At 47.3% G+C, this 20713-nt stretch overlaps 1 protein-coding gene across 20 annotated transcripts in view; it reads right to left on the bottom strand.

Annotated features, from left to right (window-relative positions):
- Positions 1-20713, bottom strand: part of PCDH15 (protocadherin related 15) — a 696943-nt gene that overhangs the window by 56116 nt on the left and 620114 nt on the right. For all 20 annotated transcript variants that reach the window (XR_004358261.1, XM_032694780.1, XM_032694781.1 and 17 more), the window contains 2 exons: positions 11528-11637; positions 10192-10332 (listed from right to left, as the gene is read on the bottom strand). Coding sequence is in view for 19 of the 20 variants with exons in the window: in XM_032694780.1 (XP_032550671.1) it covers positions 10192-10332; positions 11528-11637 (251 nt within the window). In the remaining variant the exon portion in view is untranslated. The remainder of the gene's footprint in view (positions 1-10191; positions 10333-11527; positions 11638-20713) is intronic.

The raw sequence follows: 20713 nt of genomic DNA, 5'->3' as shown, positions 1-20713 counted from the left end.
CCAATGCCCACCTTGTTCCCCAGCCCAGAGCACTGAGTGCCATGGCCAGGCCTTGCTGGGACACCTCCTTTTTGTTAATTATTATTTCTCCATTTGCCATTTTTTGGTGAATGGATCTTGGTTTAACTTGGAGCTGAAATCTGTACCATTATGAGAATAATTCCCATTATCTGGACACCTGCACTTCACCATCAGGGCTACCTGAATTTGCCCATGAGCAAAAAGGTGCCATGGATTTCCTTACAAAGCAAGCACTTTGGGTAAAAGAAAAGTAAAGACCTGTAGCTAATTTTTTAAAATAACTAGAAAAGCACAATTAATGATGTCATACCTTAGTTACACAGATTTTGGTCCCATTAAATACTCCTAAATGTTACAAAGATGTAATGAAGGATCAGCACCAGCAGGTCTGCTGCAAACAGCAGCTTGCTTTATAGATTTTAATCATTACCAACTCTCCTGCAGCTACTTAACAGGTGATTCAGTTCTGGTGTCTCTAAACTCATAAATGGTCAGCAGCCCTGGCTAAGCAGCCTCAGCACCCAATTAATTTATTGTGTTAATTGAATGCATCTCTGTCTTCCTCCCAGACCTGGTCTGGCCCAGAAGACCTCCACAGGTATTATCCCCCCTGAGAGGTTCAACACAAACCACCACTGTTAATTTGCTTTTATTAAACAGTTCCTGATCCACCCCACTGAACAATAAACATCTCCATCCTTCTGCAAGGGAAAAACATCCAGCAAAAACTACAGAGCCAGTGCCAGACAGAATCCACCGTGCAGTAATCTCCACCAACATCTGTTTCTCTCTTTCAGCATTGTATAATCCAGAAAGATTGCTGGAAATGATGATATCCAGTTCATTAAAACCACATTTGCAAGTGATAAATTGCCTCATTGCAGAGTTGGTTTTCCCAGCTCGTTGTAGTGCCAGGGTAATTTAAATGTTGCACAGGTGCCACGCTGGGCTGAGTTAGTTACACAACAGGGCTCCTTTACCAAGGTTTAGGAGCTGTATCTTTAGGGGAAGAAAAATTTAAATCCAGGCTATTTCTCAAATGGCCAAAGTCATACTCTGCCTATCTGATGGTCCAACTGATGGGAAACAAATGAGGACTCCACATAAATAACTGAAATCTGAAAAAACCCCAACATTTATAATGCCATCGATCTGTCCCTGCCCAGCCGTGTGTCCTGGGGACAGGGAGGGCAGTGGGATCCTGGGGGCACCAGGAAGAGCGTTGGCAGCAGGGCAGGGAGGGGATCCTGCCCCTCTGCCCAGCCCTGGGCAGGCACATCTGCAGGGCTGGGCCCAGCTGGGGCTCCTCAGCACAGCAGGGCCAGGGAGCTCCTGGAGCGGGGCCAGCGCAGGCTGCGGAGATGCCCAAGGGATGGAGCAGCTCTGGGAGCAGCAAAGGCTGAGGGAGCTGGGGCTGTTCAGCCTCCAGAGCAGAGCCTGAGAGGGGCCCTCAGCCATGTCTGGAGGGGCTGCAGGGAGGGGCAGAGGATGGAGCAGGCTCTGCTCGGGGGGGCCCAGCAATGGCACAGGAGGAACGGGCAGGAACTGATGCCCAGGAAGTTCCAGCTGGACAGGAGGAAGAACTTGTTGGCTGGGCAGTGCCCCAGCCCTGAAGAGAGAGCAGAGAGGGGCTGGAGTGTCCTCCCTGGGGCTATTCCAGAGCTGTCTGGACACACTCCTGTGCCGTGTGCTCTGGGCTGGCCCTGCTGGAGCAGGGAGGTGGCACCAGATCCCCACTGTGGTCCCTTCCAGCCTGACCCATCCTGGGATTCTGTGATCCAATGCATTAGTGCAAAGAGAAGGAAAAAAGAGAAAGGAAAGAAAAGAAAAATCTCATTAAACCAGATCCTTATTGTTTCTGGCTGCAACACCAAGTTACAGTAGAAAGATGAGATTCCCAGGCAGACTCTTCCACTGCAGCTCCACTCTTTAGGGGAAGAGGCAACAATGGGAGGAGAATTATGGGCAATGCATGGAAGTGATGTTGAGGGAATAACCAGCTACATTAATGGCTGGCACCAGTTTGCTGTTGGAGGGGAGATCTAATTCTATCAGTGCTGGCAGGATCAGCCCTTTGCTCACCTACTCCAGCTCTGTGTAATACAAATTTAAACACCTTTTGCCTGGTGCTCACTATCACTGCCGTGTCAAGCCCGCTTGGGTGAGGTGGCTCAGCCTCCTGCAAAGTTTGTGTCACAATTTGCTCAACAATCCATTTGTTTCATTTGCTGGCGGTTCTCTGAGCTGCCAAAACACTAATTTGTTTAGTGAGGGGTGAAAGCTTTGAAAATGAGAAATGGAAGTTACCACATTACACACAAACCAAATGAAATATCCTGCACATCCACAGAGCCCCGTCAGCACCAAACATCTCCCTCCATTTCAGCTTCTGCCTGAGTTTTACACACAGCTTACATGTCCTCCCTCCTGGCAGATGGAGTGGAACGTGGCATCTGTGAACTCCTCCCTGTGCTGGCCTTTGCATCCAATTCCAAGCTCCAGCTGGCTGCAGGACACGGCTCCCAGCCAGCTACAGAGGTTGCCTGACCCTCATTCTCACCAAGATCCCTCAGCAGCAGCTGTGCCAGGCGTGGAAGGTTGTGCCAGACCCTTCCCCATGGGGATCTTCCTGCTTGGTTCAGCAGATATCCCTGACCATGGGGGTCTGGTGCTCCTAAAATCCACCAGCCCTGCCCCTCCAGCATCCTGCCCCATGGAGAAGGCCACCCAGACAGAGCACATTCTTACACAGGCTGGTTTAGGCTCTGCCACTGGACTGCTTTTTCCTTCATATTCCCTATTTGTTCCTGCTGCTTCTAAACATTGTTTGTGTGTGGCTCCAATCCTCTTTGCATCCACTGTAAGGTCAGGGATCCTCAAAGAGTGTCAGTAGTTACACTCACCTTCCACAGGAGAAATTTTATATCCTCCTACATGTAAAACCTTCCACCTTTGGTATTCCAGATCTGGAGACCAGCTACAGTTACACTCTTCTTTTTTTTTTTTTTTTTTTTTTTATGGATTCCAGGAGTCGAAACCAGGATCTACTCCTCTACAGGACTTCTTGGGAGACCTCACAGAGTCAAAGAATATTTCTTATTGCTATGACTGAGTTACCTAAACAGCTGGCCAGGTGAAAGAAGAAACAGCATTTCTGCCTGGACAAAGCAGCACAGGCTGTCAAGGGGGCCAAAAAGAGCAAAGAAAATTGATTTTGTGCCACCTAAGTCTCCTGCAAGGTCCTTGTGTCCCATTTCCCTCTTTTCCAGGCCTCTGGAGAGGATTGCACAGAGAATACAGAACTGCAGCTGCCTCTAAGTCAACTTAGGTTTATAAGAACCAGCGAAATAACCACTCCCAAGACCAGAAGACCTTTGGATCTTTGAGCTTCTGGGATTTGCTCAAGGAGAGTGAAAAGCTGAGGAACCTCTGAAACAACTTAAACTACTAAACCACGAATGACTAACATAAAAACCAAAACCCACAGAAACCCCAGGGAGCTGGTCACAACTAGTGTGTAGCAGCACTTCATTTCCAGAAGTTCATCCCAGAGTGTGCATGGCATTTAATTTCCAGAAGTTTTTCCCAGACATTCTTGCTGAAAACCCTTTCCCAGCATCACTGTTTATCTACCTGCTGGATCCATTTGTTTCTCACCAGGCTGCAGAAATGAAGCTGAACTAAAGCAATGCTTTTTGGACACTGGGACAGCATCAATGATGCTTTGAGTGTCCCCTGATTAGTTTTACACAAGGTTTCCCCCAACAGCACTGCCCTTGTCTTCTGGAACACACCAAACCAGCCACTGATCCAGCTGCTCTTCATGCAAAGATCATTTAACATCAATCCCCGCATCTCAAAAAGCAGCAGCTCTTCTGCTGGAGGCAACAGCAGATTCTTCCCTTTAAAAGTGCATTTTAATCGCAGTGGGAGTGAGATTTGTAATTTGTCAGGGTTTAGTAGCACTTTACTCCTGCCTTACAAGGGCTGGAGCAGACTCTGGGCTTTGGCAGGTGAACTGCACTGAGCTGCAGCTGCTCCATCTTGCCTTCCTGAACTTGGCACAACCAAATAGGAATCAGCACTGAATATCTCTTCAGTGGCATTTTGATCTAAATCAGCCCATAAAGCCGGAGGAAGCTCCTCATGTGCTATCACTGATCAAGAATGGTGCAAAAAGAAGCTGTGACAAAACACAAACAGTGACATATCTGGAACAGCACCGATCCAAGCTCTGACTGAAACCCATATAAAACTTCATTTTCTACCAAAATAATTAACTGAATGAGAGCTCACATTTGATGTGGTCTCTCTAAAATGCACTAAATACACCTAAAGAAATTTGAGGTTTGTCCCAAACTGCCCCAGAGCTGTGAGGAATCAGCCACAGCTCTGCAAGCTCTGCAGCGTATTGTGTCCATCTGTCCTGGATTTGGGGACTGCCAGAGCAGCCAACTTGTAAAACGCCATCAGCACCAACTTTTGCAGCATGTTTGAAACTAAAAATGTGAGGCTACTTATTATTACTTTGCTATTACATCGGGGACAAAGAATCCATGTTCATATTTAACTTTGTAGGACAATTGTTCCCAATCACTGTTGAGCAGCTGCAGGATTTTAGTTGTAAAGCTGGTTTTCCCCCTTTTTCACTTTATTCCCAACGGTTTACTTTGTGTTTAGAAAACAAAAACAACACAGGAGAGACAGAGCTGTTCCCCTACCCCCCCAAAACCCAGAGCAAAGCCCAGATCAGAGCTGGGAACACACACGGGGGAATGCCAAAGGTGAAAGACAGTTCTACCTGACTGGATCAAACATGGAAATAATCAGGGTCTATTTTTGCTTAAAAATCTTTTGACACCAAGCTAAAAACCATCTCTGACAAGATCCTGTCACAGGATCCCAGAATCACTGAGGTTGGAAAAGCCCTCCAAGGTCACCGAGTCCCCCCTGTGCCCGATGCCCCCCTTGTCCCCCAGCCCAGAGCACTGAGTGCCACGGCCAGGCCTTCCTGGGACACCTCCAGGGATGGGCACTCCAAACCTCCCTGGGCAGACCCTGCCAAGGCCTCACCACCCTTTCCAGCAACAAATTCCTCCTCCTGGCCAACCTGAGCCTCCCCTGGCACAGCTGGAGGCCGTTCCCTCTCCTCCTGTCCCTTGTTCCCTGGCAGCAGAGCCCGACCCCCCCCCCCGGCTCCCCCCTCCTGTCAGGGACTTGCAGAGCCAGAAGGTCCCCCCTGAGCCTCCTTTGCTCCAGGCTGAGCCCCCCCAGCTCCCTCAGCTGCTCCTGCTGCTCCAGCCCCTTCCCCAGCTCCGTTCCCTTCCCTGCACACGTTCCCATTCTCTGTAAATATACCCTTCCCTTTGGGATCAAAAGCCTTGATGTTTCCCACCACAGAGCATTTCTCTTCTGCCTGGCACAGGGACCAGGCTGGGTTTGGAAGGGACCTCGGAGATCATCCAGTCCCACTCCCTGCCATGGGCAGTGACATCTTCCACTAGACCAGGTTGCTCCAAGTTCCATCCTTGGACACTTCTGGGGATGGGGAAGCCACAGGTTCTCTGGGTATGCCCACTAATGCTTTTATTCTTATACTGGGACCATGTTTAATTTGCTGTTAAACCCTGTCTTTGCCCTTGTTTGTCTCTACAGCTCCACTGCTCTTTCTCACAGTGTTTAGGCAGCACTTTGCTGCTCCCTCTGTTTCCCCATAAACACCTCTGCTTCCCCATAAATCCTTCTGCTTCCTCCTGCCCCTTCCCTCTCTGCCATGAGGGCCATCATGTCCAACTCCTGGCCCTGCACAACCCGAAGAACTCCCACCATGTGCCTCAGAGCATGGTCCAAACATTAACACCCCATTAACACTGAAGGTCTTTCAGGGTTCAGCATCACCAGGTTGCTGATTCCTCAAGCCAGAATTCCAAGGTTTTTAACTCACCATCATCAGGAAACCTAACTCTCTTTCCATTCAAATGAAGTAAAAATGCACAGCAATTGCATGTGATAAAGTTTCACTTAAAGTAACTCATTTAGTGAGTTTGATGCCACTGAAAGGGAGAGTGTGACTTTGCATGATTTAGCATCATATATTAAAAACCCATCTTAAGTTATCCATTTGATGTTCTCATACTGCAAAGGACATCTCCATTTACGTTTTCTCCTCGTATATTTATTCAATGATTGCTACACTATCAGTGGCACTATCACTGAATGACAGGCTTAGTTACACTTAATGCATTATTTGTCCACTTTTCCCCTGCACAGATGAAAACTCAAACTCCTGCTTCTATATAATTATCTTCTCTAATACCATCAGTTAAAACATTTGGTACCCAGCTTCTGAGCTCTGTCAAATCCAGCCCTGTGTGGTGGCCGAGCAGTTTGTCAGACCTCTGTTACTTAGAGAATCCCAGATTCACTGAGGTTGGAAAAGCCCTCCAAGGTCACCGAGTCCCCCCCTGTGCCCGATGCCCCCCTTGTCCCCCAGCCCAGAGCACTGAGTGCCACGGCCAGGCCTTCCTGGGACACCTCCAGGGCTGGGCACTCCAAATCTCCCTGGGCAGCCCCTGCCAAGGCCTCACCACCCTTTCCAGCAACAAATTCCTCCTCCTGGCCAACCTGAGCCTCCCCTGGCACAGCTGGAGGCCGTTCCCTCTCCTCCTGTCCCTTGTTCCCTGGCAGCAGAGCCCGACCCCCCCCGGCTCCCCCCTCCTGTCAGGGACTTGCAGAGCCAGAAGGTCCCCCCTGAGCCTCCTTTGCTCCAGGCTGAGCCCCCCCCCAGCTCCCTCAGCTGCTCCTGCTGCTCCAGCCCCTTCCCCAGCTCCGTTCCCTTCCCTGCACACGCTCCAGCCCCTCCAGGTCTTGCACAAAGTGAGGGGTCCAATAATCACTGCAGCTCCAGAGTAGGTCACCAATGCCCTGCTCAGAAATTCCAGAGCAAATTCCACTGATTTAGTGGTATCCAGCACCCAAAGTGGCAGCACCTCATTGCCACTGGGTGTCTCAGTGGTGTATTAATTCCATGTCACAGAATCCCAGAGCAGGGCATTCACAGTCACCCATCTGCAGAGTGGATACATCATTTCAGTAGCACCAAAGTCCTCAGTGGTGCATTAATTTTGCTTCATCTCCTCCCACTGGAGCTCATCAATTCAGTGCCCCAAAACTCTGAAGTAGGATTTAACCTGATTAAAACTCATCAAAAACGAACAAGGTGCTGAGAAAACGGAAAGGAAGACATTGTGGAAATGCAGGAATCAAACCCAGAGGTCAAGGGGTCTCCATTACAAAGACATAAGTGATTTAGCTGGCCAGATACTTGTAAAATATTTAAAATACATACATCTACCAAATTCTTTGGCTCTCCATGCAGCACAGGGCATATTCCAAGCCCAACACAGGCTGTAAACTCCTGGGTAGCCAAACACATTGGACTGAATTCCAACTCCAGTCCTTATCGAGCATCCCTGGATAAAATAATTCAGCCACCTCCTTTTGGGAAGTGCTGCTCTGTTGGGAGAACTGCTCTAGTGCAGGCTGGGAGTTGGAAGAGGGATAGAAAGGCCACTGCTTCCCTCAAAGGAGAGAAGAACCTGTTGACTCCCTCGTTTCTTGATCCATGTCAGAGAAAGCTTTGGAGAAGGCTGGAAGATGCCCAGAAGCCTCATGTCCTCCCTGTGCAGGCCTGGCTGCATTTTCCAGCACATGCCCTTCAGTGGAGCTCTGCCAGGCACAGAAAGCTGAGACAGCTGTCCCAGAGCCTTCCTGCTCTCCCTCTGCACATACAGCTCCAATGGCACCTGGAACATCAGCCAGGATGACACGTGCTCCATTTCCCAAAATCTCCTGCTGCTTACATGAGTAATACTGGAAATTGGGATGAACATATTGTAACTGCCAGCCCTGGACAATGTCTCAGGCTTTCCCTCAAACTATTCCCAAGTTTTATGGCATGTGCCCCAATACCTAAGCCCCTTCAACTAATACGAGATCACAGAATCCCAGAATGGTTTGGGTTGGAAGGGATCTTAAAGCTCAACTTGTTCCAGACCCTGCCATGGGCAGGGACACCTCCCACTAGCCCAGGTTGCTCCAAGCCCCGTCCAACCTGGCCTTGGACACTTCCAAGGATCCAGGGGCAGCCACAGCTTCTCTGGGCAACCTGGGCCAGGGCCTCCCCACCCTCACAGGGAACAATTCCTTCCCAATATCCCATCTAACCCTGACCTCTGGCAGTGGGAAGCCATTCCCCCTTGTCCTGTCACTCCAGGCCCTTGGAAAGGGTCTCTCTTCATCTTTCCTGTCAGCCCCTTCAGGCCCTGGAAGGCCACAATTAGGTCACCCCAAAGCTTCTCCTCTCCAGGCTGAACAATCCCAACTCTCCCAGCCTTTCCTCCCAGCAGAGCTGCTCCAGCCCTCTGATCATTTTGGGGTCTCCTCTGGACTCTCTCCAGCAGCTCCATGTCCTTGCTGTGCTGTTCCCAGGGCTGGAGGCAGCTCTGCAGGGGGGGTCTCACCTACCTTTAAGAACTTTCAAAATCTGGCTGGCTTTTCCCTGTAAAAAACCCTCAGGCTTTTAACTGTGGGGGTCACAACCTGCAGTGTGGGAAAGACTCAGTGTGTCATGGAACAGCTCTGTCACCTCTGACCATGACAGGGTGGCACTTTGTCACCCTGCCAGATTGCCCAGAGTGAGCAGCCAAAGCGGACAGAGCTGACACAGCTCACTCCTCCCTGCAGCAAAGGAGAAACAGAAATCCCACTGTGCTCTGAGTTCCAGTTTTCCCAGAGATCTCTGTGCCTGGACACAGGCAGGATGAATTATCTCTGGCAAGAAGGTGACAGGCAGATGAAAGATTGATGGGAGTTCTCGTGCCCTGGGCTGGCCATGCAGCCCTCCTTGGGAGCAGAGATCAAATCCAAGGCTGTGGCAGCACCATCCCTACAGCATCAGACAGCCAGCAATGCTTTCAAAGATGCACTTGGATTCAAATTGCTCCTTATATTGCTAAGAGTTTCCAAAAATGATGAGAGGGTTTAATTATGCACCCACATTGTAAGTGCCCAGATCTCACTGATGTTTAGGAACAGTCTGAGGTTGACATTTTGGTTATGGATTGACAACTAACTAAATAATGGTTATTCTCCTAAAACTGAAGTCTGACGTAAATCTGAACTCCATCTGTAGTTCCTAGATTCAAAACATCAGTGTGATTCCCTTTTCTGAATGAATTATGCACGCACAGCAGCAGGTACCCAAAGCCAGGCTTCAAGGGACTCCTCAGCTCCAAAACACACCCATGATGCTCCTTAACAGGAAAAAAACTGACACATGGAAACCAAAAAATACAAAAAAAAATTGGACAAGAACAGTCTGTGTGGAAACATCTACCAAAATACTTTTGTTACAAGGTTTGGGGCTTTTTTTAAGTTCTGGCCCAACTGTGAGTTAAATAGGAAGTGGTACAGGACTGGCAAAGTGAGCCAGGTTCTTGAAAGCCAGACTTCCTGGACATTTTCCTTACAGGGAGGATGATAAAGACAATCAAAAGATGTTTCAAAATATTTTTCTTCAAAAAAGAAAGCCACTCAAAGGAAAAAGAAAACCCACATCATGAGAGAGAGCCAAAGTAAACCTGTTGGGAATCAACTCCTTCCTGCCTGCAGATGCTGCAAAGAACCTTCTGGTCTTTGTCCCAGCACTTTGCTCTCAGCTGGGGTTCCAATAAACTCCACACAGACCCTCAGGGGCGAGGAATGAGTTTTTTCTTCCTGCTCCCCCTGCTGTGGGTCTCTTCCCCATCCTCTTGGTAGCGTCCCAACCCTTGGTGAGGTGTCACCAGCCCAGTTTGGCCAGTGCAATGTGTTTGTGAAAAAGTCACTGCGCCATTCCCTCACATAAGCCCCTAATGACACTGAGAATGTACAATTTGTGCCATCAGCTCTCTGTTTATACATCAACATGACTTTTGACTGTGTCACTGAGACCTACACGGAGATGGTTTGTGAGGATTTACCTCAAACCTGAGCAGGAAGTCAGGCTTAGAAATCCATCATCACCCTCACATCTCCGGGAGCACAACCAGGTCACCGCCTCACCCTCATCAAATAATAACATCCATCCGTGTGAAAAAGAGATTTAAAAGGATGGATTTTCCCACTTACTCTTGGAAGGGACCCGCAGGTTGGATCTCACCACTTGCAAGGAATCTGCCTGGACCCGGAGCTCGTAACTTGTCACACTTTCATAATCCAGAGCCTTCTTAACGGAGATCACGCCCGTCCTGTTGTTGATGGCAAACACATCTGAAAGGCAGCAAAAACACAAGCAACTTTTTTTCTAAGATGCATAAACATGTTTGTTTTTTTTTTAATGCTCAAGTGTTTTGTTTTGGTGGTGACACTGTTCTCCGACACTGTCTGTGGAAAGTCATTCCCCTCCCTTCCCCAGGCCTCTAAGCTCCACTTTGAAGCTGTGCTGGATCCCACAGCTACTGGGATAACCATCCCAGGATCAGGGAATCATAGAATATCCTGAGCTGGAAGCGATCCACAAGGCTCATCGAGTCCAGCTCCTGGCCCTGCACAGGATTTGAGGTCACGCTGGCAAGAGGAGACAAGTCAAAGAGCCCCCTCTCACAAAAAGGAGGATGGGATGGAGAATTCTTTCACATCCCTCCAAATTGTTCAGTGGGACTCTGTTGAGATTTCCAGGTGGATCACAGAGAGTATCCAAGTAGGATGTTTTGTTCAGGTATCAGGCTCTAACCTAATGCTTGTGGCAAGGCAAACTCTGTAAGGCCTTAAGCCAGACTTAAGCAAGTAGAACTTCATCAAAGCCTGTTTCGGCATGCCCTGGATTCACACCATGTGGCAGCAATGGGAGTTTTTACATTAGTGAAAACTAGTGCAACTCTGCAAATTAATTTGATCTTTAGCTCATCTCTAAAGGCTTGGTAATGGCAGTCATAGAATCATGGAATCACAGAACAGTTTGGTTTGCAGGGGTTGGGACCTTGAAGCCCAATTCATTCCAACCCCATGGACAGGGACACCTTCCACCAGCCCAGGTTGCTCCAAGCCCCATCCAACCTGGCCTTGGACGCTTCCAAGGATCCAGGGGCAGCCACAGCTTCTCTGGGCAACCTGTGCCAGGGCCTCCCCACCCTCACAGGGAACAATTCCTTCCCAATATTTCTTCTAAACCTGCTCTCTGTCAGTTTGAAGCCAGTCCCCCTTGTCCTGTCACTACAAAAAGTCACTCCCCATCTTTCCTGTAGGCTCCCTTCAGGTACTGCAATTCCCTCATGCTGGGCCAGATGAGGTGGGATTTCACCTCTGGGTTGGACTCGACCTTAGAGGTCTTTTCCAACCTCAACCAGTGTGTGATTCCCCTCAGCAGCAGCTTTACTTCCCAACACTTCCTTGCAGGCTTCTGGTGCCCACACCAGGCCAAGCATGACCACTGAGACTCAAATATGACCGTGGATATTGTACTCACCCTCTTCATTCCCTGAAACAATGGAATACACGACTGTCTGGTTCAGGGCGGCCGCGGTGACAACGGCGACCACGGTTCCTTTGGGGGCACTTTCACTCACTGGGGGGGGTCTGTGGAGTGGAACAAAAGGATTGAGAGTTACATTCCCGTTGCCTGAACAGCAGGTTAACAGCTTCCTCCATCTATCAGGCTGCCAAAGGGAGAGGATCTGTTATTTAAGAAAATCACATTAAAAAGGCAAGTGTTGACCCCCGTGCAAATGCAAAAACCAGTAAAAGGTCCAACTGAGGGGGCAACATAAACATCTAATGGTTCTTTGATATGAGAAATGGAAAAGAAGGGAATAATGAGCAGAAAGTGAAACAGGAGAACCATCACAGCCTGATAAACTAGGAGGAAAATTTAGAACGTAATAGGTCTTTTATAGTACTCAGAAATTTTATAATACTAAGACAACTCAGTAATCTGTCAGAAAAGCAGGAAAATTTATTCATGGATCAGTAAACACTTTGGGGTCACTTCCACAGGAATTTCTGCTCTTCAGAAGGAAACATAAAATTTCCTGCCAACCCATTTTGGTACTAAAAGCCAAGATGCTTTTCAGGAAAACAACTTCAACCCAAGTTTAGCCAGCCCCTGGGAGGGTGGGGAGGCCCTGGCACAGGTTGCCCAGAGAAGCTGTGGCTGCCCCTGGATCCCTGGAAGTGTCCAAGGCCAGGCTGGATGGGGCTTGGAGCAACCCGGGCTAGTGGAAGGTGTCCCTGCCCATGACATGAGCTTTAAAATCCTTTCCAACCCAAACCACTCCCTGATTCTGTGATTCTGTACATACACAACTTTTAAGCATTGAGTACATTGGTTTTGGTTCACTGAGCATGATTTATGTCAAGAAAGAAGAAAAAAGCAAATGATTACACCACTAACACTCGGGTATCTCACAATCTTCATACCCTGCAAACACTGACCAGGGAGCATCTCACACTCAGCATTGTTCCATCATGTCTAAATAATTAATGTCTTCCTGGAACGCACCAAAGAATTACTTCACTCTTTTTCTTCTGTTTTTCCAAATCCCATCTCCTCAGAAAATGTGATGAGGAACACTTTGAGGTGCTGTCTCCTCAAGGAAACTGTAACTACTTCAGAAAGAACAAAGAGTCTGTGCTGGTGTCTTTAAACTGATCTAAACAATTTCAACCAAGAGAAGTGAGACACTCGAGCTCCTCTCCAATCAAACATTCAGATTTTCATCATGGCAAGCAAAGGTTGAATCCATGCTTAAAGCTCTTAAAAAACAATTTGAAAGGAATTTTTTTTTACACTCAGCCATAAATGCAGATGGATTTTTATTAAAACTAGCATCGGGCAGACACTTTCAATTTTTTAAAGTTACACTCATTTGATGTACAACAAAATAAAAGACAGATGAGGATTTGTTCAGAGAGGCTCCTCAATAGGAACAGATGCCAAGGGCTATTTCAGTTGTGCAGTGGTCTTCAAAGTTCTGGACAGAACCTACATCTGCTTCATTCCAGGAAATATCATGGATGTATTTGGAAGACATGTAGATGTGGCACCTGAGGACATGCACTAGTGGTGGTCCTGACAGTGCTCGGGGAGTGGCTGGATTTGATGAACTCAGGGCTCTTTTTAAGCCTCAATGATTCTGTTACTCTATGAATATTTTATGACTTCCTCCTTAAATCTTACAAGTATTTTTCAAGTATTCCACCCCATACCACATTTTCCCATTCTAAGGGCAGGCAAGTGGGCACGGCCCCAAGGCTGCCAGAGCACCAGGAGGGTTTGGACAATGCTCTCAGGGGCAGGGTGGGATTGCTGGGGTGTCTGTGCAGGGCCAGGAATTGGACTGGATGCTCCTTGGGGGTCCTTCCAAGTCGGGAAATTCTGTGATTCCCCGAACCCCAGGTCACAATCCTAACTACTGAACCCAAATCTTTGCCATTACCCCCCATGAAATGGGCAATGTGCCCTTGAACTCTGTCTTACAAACACCTCCTTTGGGATGAATATTGGTTTGAACATCCTAGAAACAGGCTGAGACACTGAACATACACAATTAAGCTCTGCATCATGTAATAGTGGCTGTACTGAAACACTGACCTCCCCTTTTTTTTCCACAGGAAAAAGTGATGGTAAATTCACTTTTACCCAAAGATGTGCCTGGAGCAGATCCCTCTGGCTCCCACTCTTCTGCCTCTGCATCAGTGGGAGAAATAAAATTCCTCCTTGCCCTTGATTTATTAAGCTATAAAGCTACTGCTATGAAATGCTTATTAATGTGCATTTTACCAATGCAAAGGGTAATCTTAGAGACAGGGAAAAAAGGCTGTCAAACCTGGAAGCATTTAAAGCTGGACTTCTTTTGATGAGGTCAGCAAGGAAAATAACCTTTTTATGTTGCATTATATATTATGTTGGTTTGTTTTCCTTCTGAAGGTGCATGATTGGAAAAAAAACCAACCACACAAACTTCATTTCAAGCACACTTTCAGTATATTTTTAGTGGCAATGGCCTTGTACCTCCCCCTCTGCCACGGCTGAACTCAGCGGATTGACAAATCAATAACAATTAGGGAGAGGTTTTGTGTTTGCTCCGAGAGGCTCTGGAGGGAGGGGCAGAACCCCCCCAGGGTAATGGCTGTGGTTTCATTCCCCTGATTTAACCTAAGGGATTGGGATCAATGGGAACAATGCATCAGCTGGATAAAACACTCAGCTCGTCTCTTCAGAGCATTTTCCTGAACTGGAGAGAAGCAAAGAGGCAAAAACCAAGACCATTCAAGTGACAATATCCTGGGTTTTATCCTGTACTACAAGCTCTAATAAGCTTTCCTGGGGAATAAGTGCATTATTTTCTGTTTTGAATGACTAAGAAGTAAAATGGTGCTTTTGTTTCTTTTTCAGTGGAGGACACATTATTTGAAGCTGGATTAGGGCACAGGCAAGGGCGTTTTTATGCAATAATTTTGTGTTACTGGACGATAAAAGCTGGGTTTTTTTGTGAGAAGATGTGACTCCAGCAAAGCGGGAGAATCCAGCCCAAGCCACACAGAGAAGGCTTGGAAAACTGACCTTGGAGTGGAAGGGAAGGGCACTGCTGTGACCTCCACATGTGGTTTCAGAGAGTGGGCAGGTATTTTTGATCAAATTTGCAATAACTTAACCAGTCTCTGAGTGCAACAGCCACCAGAGCACCACCCTGCCAGCCCCAGGCTCTGCCCACCTGGCACCACTGGGGTGTCCCTGTCACCTGGGTGGGATTGGGGTGGCACTGCCTCATGGCCCAGGGCCGACTTCATGGAATCACAGAGTCCTTAACGTTGGGAAAGACCTTTAAGGTCATCCAGTCCAATCATCAATACAGCAGCATGTTCACCACTAAACTGTGTCCCCAGTGCCACAGCCACAGGTTTGTCTAACACCTCCAGGGATGGGCACTCCAAACCTCCCTGGGCAGACCCTGCCAAGGCCTCACCACCCTTTCCAGCAACAAATTCCTCCTCCTGGCCAACCTGAGCCTCCCCTGGCACAGCTGGAGGCCGTTCCCTCTCCTCCTGTCCCTTGTTCCCTGGCAGCAGAGCCCGACCCCCCCCCGGCTCCCCCCTCCTGTCAGGGACTTGCAGAGCCAGAAGGTCCCCCCTGAGCCTCCTTTGCTCCAGGCTGAGCCCCCCCAGCTCCCTCAGCCGCTCCTGCTGCTCCAGCCCCTTCCCCAGCTCCGTTCCCTTCCCTGGACTTGCTTTGAAATATTTTGATAGTTCCTTTCTGAGCACAGCACCCTCCTGAATCTGGGATTTCTAATATTCCTCCCCAAGACTTCCCCGCCTGGGGATCCACATCCACACAGCCCCTGAAAGTAAGAAGACCCCACGCAACAACACGATGATCCACTTGCACCCCATAAAGCTTGGGGTGAAATGAGATAAACAGCAACCAACACCCACCCCAACCCCTGAGCTGCAGCTCAGCCCACCCAGAGTCTTCATCCTTCCTCCTCAACACTCTCCTTTGCACAACCATCCGCTGACCATGATTAAATCTCTTCCTAGACCAACCTTCCATCCATTCCCATGGTGTTTTTCCATAACCATCCCAGTGATGTGGATTTTAGGCTGGCTGAGCCCCTTTAATGTTTCCACAGGAATAGTAAATGGTGGTGTCTCGTCGGCATCCAGGATGGGATGGAGCCCAGGAGAGACCCCCATCATATTTCTTTGGGTTTGCCCCTCAGAAAAAAACCAAAGCAACCCCAAACCAGGAGAACAGGATTAAAATGAAGCCATTATTCATGCAAAAAATAGATACAAATTTTTAAAATAATAATATATTTTAATTTGCTCCATCTCAATTACCTGAAAAGGAGGGGGGGGGGGGAAATGGAGCCTCAAATGTCAAATACATTGCAGGGCTTAACTATTTGAAGTGTCTGAAGTGAAATTTTAGCTTTTCCTCTCTTCTTTTTCCCTTTGCTGAACACGTCAGACTCGCAGCCATTTTTCAATTTGCCTGAGATCCAATATGCTGCAAATTCACCATGAAACTTGTCTATCTCCCAAAGCATGAACAGGAGATTTAATAAAAAATTAAATTTAAAGGCAGCAAACCCAATAATAATTTGGAAAATTGGCTTAGCAGTGAAGTTTAATAGTGTGATGTGTACGGACTCCGTATCAGACACTTCAGTCAACTCTGTTTGTGGACTTTATATTTTATATATATGTTTTTATAGCATATTGTAATGCATTTTTATATATATTGATATTTTAATCAATATATATATTGATTAAAGGTCCATAAGCATAAGTCAGAACTAAAGTTTTATTGTTGTTTAATGACATTGGTCAGATTCTCACCTCAATTTGATTAACACTGAGGGGATTTTCACTCAATTTATCAAATTTTTGGGTTCCTAGAGATGCAACTGTAACTGTCTCAACAGTTTGCCAGAGACAGTGATTATTTTATTTTTTTTTCTGGAAAAGAATATTTTCTTCTTAATTAGATGTACTTTTCAAGCAGTTTGGCTTCAAAGTTTCCTGAAAAGGACCATATATTCCTTACTGGACTTAATATCCTCCTTTTCTGTCTCAGTTCTTGGAGTGGTTGGAGACACTCTGACCTTTCCATGGCATTTATCTCTGGAACAGATGACAGGGGAGTCTGGACATTGCTCCAGTGAACCCCTGTCATAACCTATTGCTTTTTAAACCCAGTGTCAAATTTTGTTCTCATGAACCCTGTCATCAGGCAGAACGTGTTCCTGTTATCCCACCAATCTTCCTGCATTAAAGCTGAGGATTTGAAGACAGGAATGTTTCTGTCAGAATTACTGCAGAGCCAAAAAAGGGGAGGAAAAATTCCCACCAAGCACAACATTCACATGCTGGAACTGGTCAGACTGACGGGATAAATTCCAAGACTGCCTCCTAATACACCAAGAGGGTTTAATTCTATTATAATGGATTATTTCTATCCCATTCCCACATCCCCAGAGCGACTTATTTCTACATTTCATTAACTGCAACACCACGTTGAGAGCTCTGACCCTCGTCCTCACCCAGCACAGCGAGGTATGTTCCCTGCCCAGCTCTGCCCCCTCTGCTTTCCTCCTCTGCTCTCACCAGGTACCATCTCACCACAATATTTCACTGAAAAATTATTCACAAAATTAGACTTTCCTTTTCATTTGGTGAAAAAAAGCAGAAGGTTTGAATAAAATGCAACGTAGAAGTGCTAAACCAAGGAAAACGGGGAAAAAAAGGGTTGTACTTCTACTGCACATTAATTATCTTGTTCCCTAATTTTTCAATGGCAACTCATGCTCCAGCATTTGCTGTAGAAATAATTTAATTTTCTTACACAACCACATGTTAAAGAGTGCTTTTTTATTTTTTTATTACAAACCAAGTAAGTGCCAGGAGAAAAGCACCACAAACCAGCGATTCCAAAAGCAAAATCACACATCTTTTCCTGAAGCCAAATTGTCATGAGAAGCAAATTAAAAATATATGTTGGAAGCTTCAGTTGGAGGAAAACACTGACTGCTTTTACTCCTACACCTCAGAAATGCTTCATGAAAAAGGCTGCCAGTGGTCTTTCATTGATAAAATGTAAATTTCCATTCTGGGAAAGGTGGGAGAAGCACTGGGCAGACTTGGGTATCCTGGTAAAAGGATGGCCCAAACGGATGGTACAAATCTACCATCATTAAACCAAATGAGACAGATTCCAACCATGGAATGCTCCCCATCCCCTCACTGTCGTTACACAGGATTCTCCATTCCCTGTTTCCCAACGAGAATGTGAGAATAAGACTGGACAGCAATAAACCAGAGAACTGGGAGAAGTCTCTTGGAGTAAAACACTTCCATTTGATTCCTGCTGCAGCTCCATAAGTTTTGTTTCATGAAATCCTAGGACACGTGACTATTTGCTTGGATGGCATTTGCCTGCGATACTGAAGGATTTAATTAGGTGGAAAACATCACAGTGTCTCTTCCACCGAGGGAGAGAAAAGCCCACATGTCCCAAAATCTCACTTTTTAGGCAGAACGCATTTTCACAGCAGAGTGTTGCTACTGGTAGAGAAATAAAATTCCACACTACATTTACAGCGAGTAATAGCCTCGAATTCCCAGGCTCACATATTTCCCCATAAAACTTCAGATTACTGTACAACTGGACACATCTTTTCCAGCAGGTTGGGGACCTATAACGCAACACTAACAGAAGCTGTAAGTTTCCAGTATTTTCCTTTTTTCCTGCTCTGCAATGGCTGAACACCTGTTTAATGTGCCCACAGGCAGTAATTAGGAAGCAATGACGCTGCTCTTGGTTAACGTTTCATTCCCTGCTCCAGCAGCACATTCCTATTAGCAACGACCTTCCAGTTGTAGAGGATGTGGTATTTACTAATTACCAAAACAGCAAAAAGATCCCGAATCCCTTTGAACTTTTACTTTTTAAAAATGAGAACGTGCTCATAAAGAGGACAGGCTTGCTAAAAAAAAAAAATCTATATTCTTCTGAGGTTTGCTTCACATCTAGTCTTCAACTGCTTTGTAGTGCTACTAATTAATAGCTGTTAATTAAGAAATGAAAGTGTTGCCATTAGTTGTTGGGAAGAAATGGAAAGTTCTTCTGGCTCAATTCCTTGCTCTGAAGTTCAGTCCAGAGGTGATCTGGGTGGAGCCATTGGGACAAGAGAAATAACAGCTTAAGAAAGGGGCACTCAAAATCAGGGGTTTGATTTTCCCAAGCAAGGGATTTACTTGGTTTATTTGGTTATTGACCTTTTTATTATGTTACCCAGAGAGGTTGTGGCTGTCTCATCCTTGGAAGTGTCCAAGGCCAGGTTGGATGGGGCTTGGAGCAACCTGGGATAGTGGAAGGGGGAACCATGGCAGGGAGTGGAACAAGATGGTCTTTAAGGCTTTAAGGTCCCTTCCAACCCAAACCTTGCTGGGATTCTATGACTGTCTTTGCAGAGAAGCAGAAAACAGAATGAGATCAGCCAGGATCAAAGACCTGAATAAATGGTGGGATTTGTCTCAGCCTGTTTAGGCAGCGATGGACAAAGTCTCCCATGTCTTGTTCTGCCATCCCTGCCCTCATCACCCTGCTGTGTCCTTGCCCTCCAGGCTGTCATAGCAGCTGGAGAGGGTGGAAGTGTCTGTGCCCACTGCTGACAAGCACCCCATGCATCCCTTTGGGTGCTGGTTCCTCCCTGTGCCATCGGTGCTTTGGAAAAGCAGCGGAATCCGACTGAGCGCCAACCACCCTGCGGGAGATGTGGGGAGAGAAGCAGCATCAGCAATGTCCTTCCCTGGCAGCTGAAAGGTCAAGTGGGCTCAGGGTGGACCAGCCTTCTCCAATTAAATGTCCACACGTTACAGCACTTTGATTCTTTTGGATTTTTGCCTCTTTTCGTCACACTTTGCGTTTTTGTGGAACAATGCTTGGCTTGGAAAACACTTTATTTATCAGGCACTGCTGCTGTCAGCTCTCCAAAGTCATCTTTAATATCCAAGAGAAGGACAGACAAGGGTCCACACTGCTAATGCAGTTAAAGTCCTTGGATCCAGAGGAAGATCCAGGCTGGAGCACAGGGATGACCTGCAGCACCAGCCGGAATGTGGCAAGGGCAGGGAGGCTCTTGGCCAAGGGGGTGCTGGAGAGACATCTGTGGAAGCTGCAGTGGATCCATGTTCCCAGAAGACAGTTTCCTAGGAGCACTAGGCATGGATGGATCATCTGGCCCTCATTAACTGGCCTGGGAGCCCCTGGAGTGGCATCTTCTCAAGCTGCTGGACCAGACCCTGCAGAGAATCCCAGAATCCCCCCAGTGCCATATCCACACCTTTTTTTGAACACCTCCAGGGATGGTGGCTCCACCACTGCCCTGAGCAGCCTGGTCCAATGCCTGACCACCCTGTCAGTGAAGAAATTTTCCCTAATATCCAACCTGAGCCACCCCTGGCACGGCCTGAGGCCGTTCCCTCTCCTCCTGTCCCTTGTTGCCAGAAGCAGAGTCCGACCCCCTCCGGCTCCCCCCTCCTGTCAGGGAGTTGCAGAGAGCCAGAAGGTTCGCACTGATGCTCCTCTGTTTCTAAGAGGAGGGATGTCCCAAAGCCTGCTTGGCCTTCAGCTTCCAGTCCCCACCAGAAGAGCTGACTGGTTCAGCTGATCCCCCTGCGATGTCCTTTGAGGTCCATCTCTCACAGTCCTTAGGAAGGACCTGCATTTTATCACTCCCTCGTCATAAAACAACTGCTCCACTCTGTATTTTCTGGCTCTCATAGCCTCAGCTGCCCTTTCCTGTTTGATATGTACAGCACAGCAGCATCCAGAAGTCTCCAGTATAATTTACAATCCAAACAGAGAAGGTGGGGGGAAAAGAGACTCATTAATTTGCCCCAAGTTATGCAATAATGCAGAGTGAATAAACGCAAATCTCTGACTGCACTTTAAGATAGGGATAATAATCAATCAAAACCTCCCTTGGTATGAAGAGGGCTGCAAGCAGAGCCCCCAGTGCGCTGCTGTACTTCTGGCAGAGCTCAGAGCTGCCAGACCAACAGCTCAAGGCAGAGTGGCACTTTTATCTCCCTTTTTGCTCAGGCCATCTGGTCCCTCTCTCCTGTATTTTGTATTTATTTCTGATTT

This window comes from Chiroxiphia lanceolata, chromosome 8 (genome assembly GCF_009829145.1).
Source record: "Chiroxiphia lanceolata isolate bChiLan1 chromosome 8, bChiLan1.pri, whole genome shotgun sequence".
NCBI classification, from domain to species: Eukaryota; Metazoa; Chordata; class Aves; order Passeriformes; family Pipridae; genus Chiroxiphia; species Chiroxiphia lanceolata.
The sequence above is the reverse complement of the archived record's forward strand: the minus strand, read 5'-3'. Positions and strand labels throughout refer to the sequence as shown.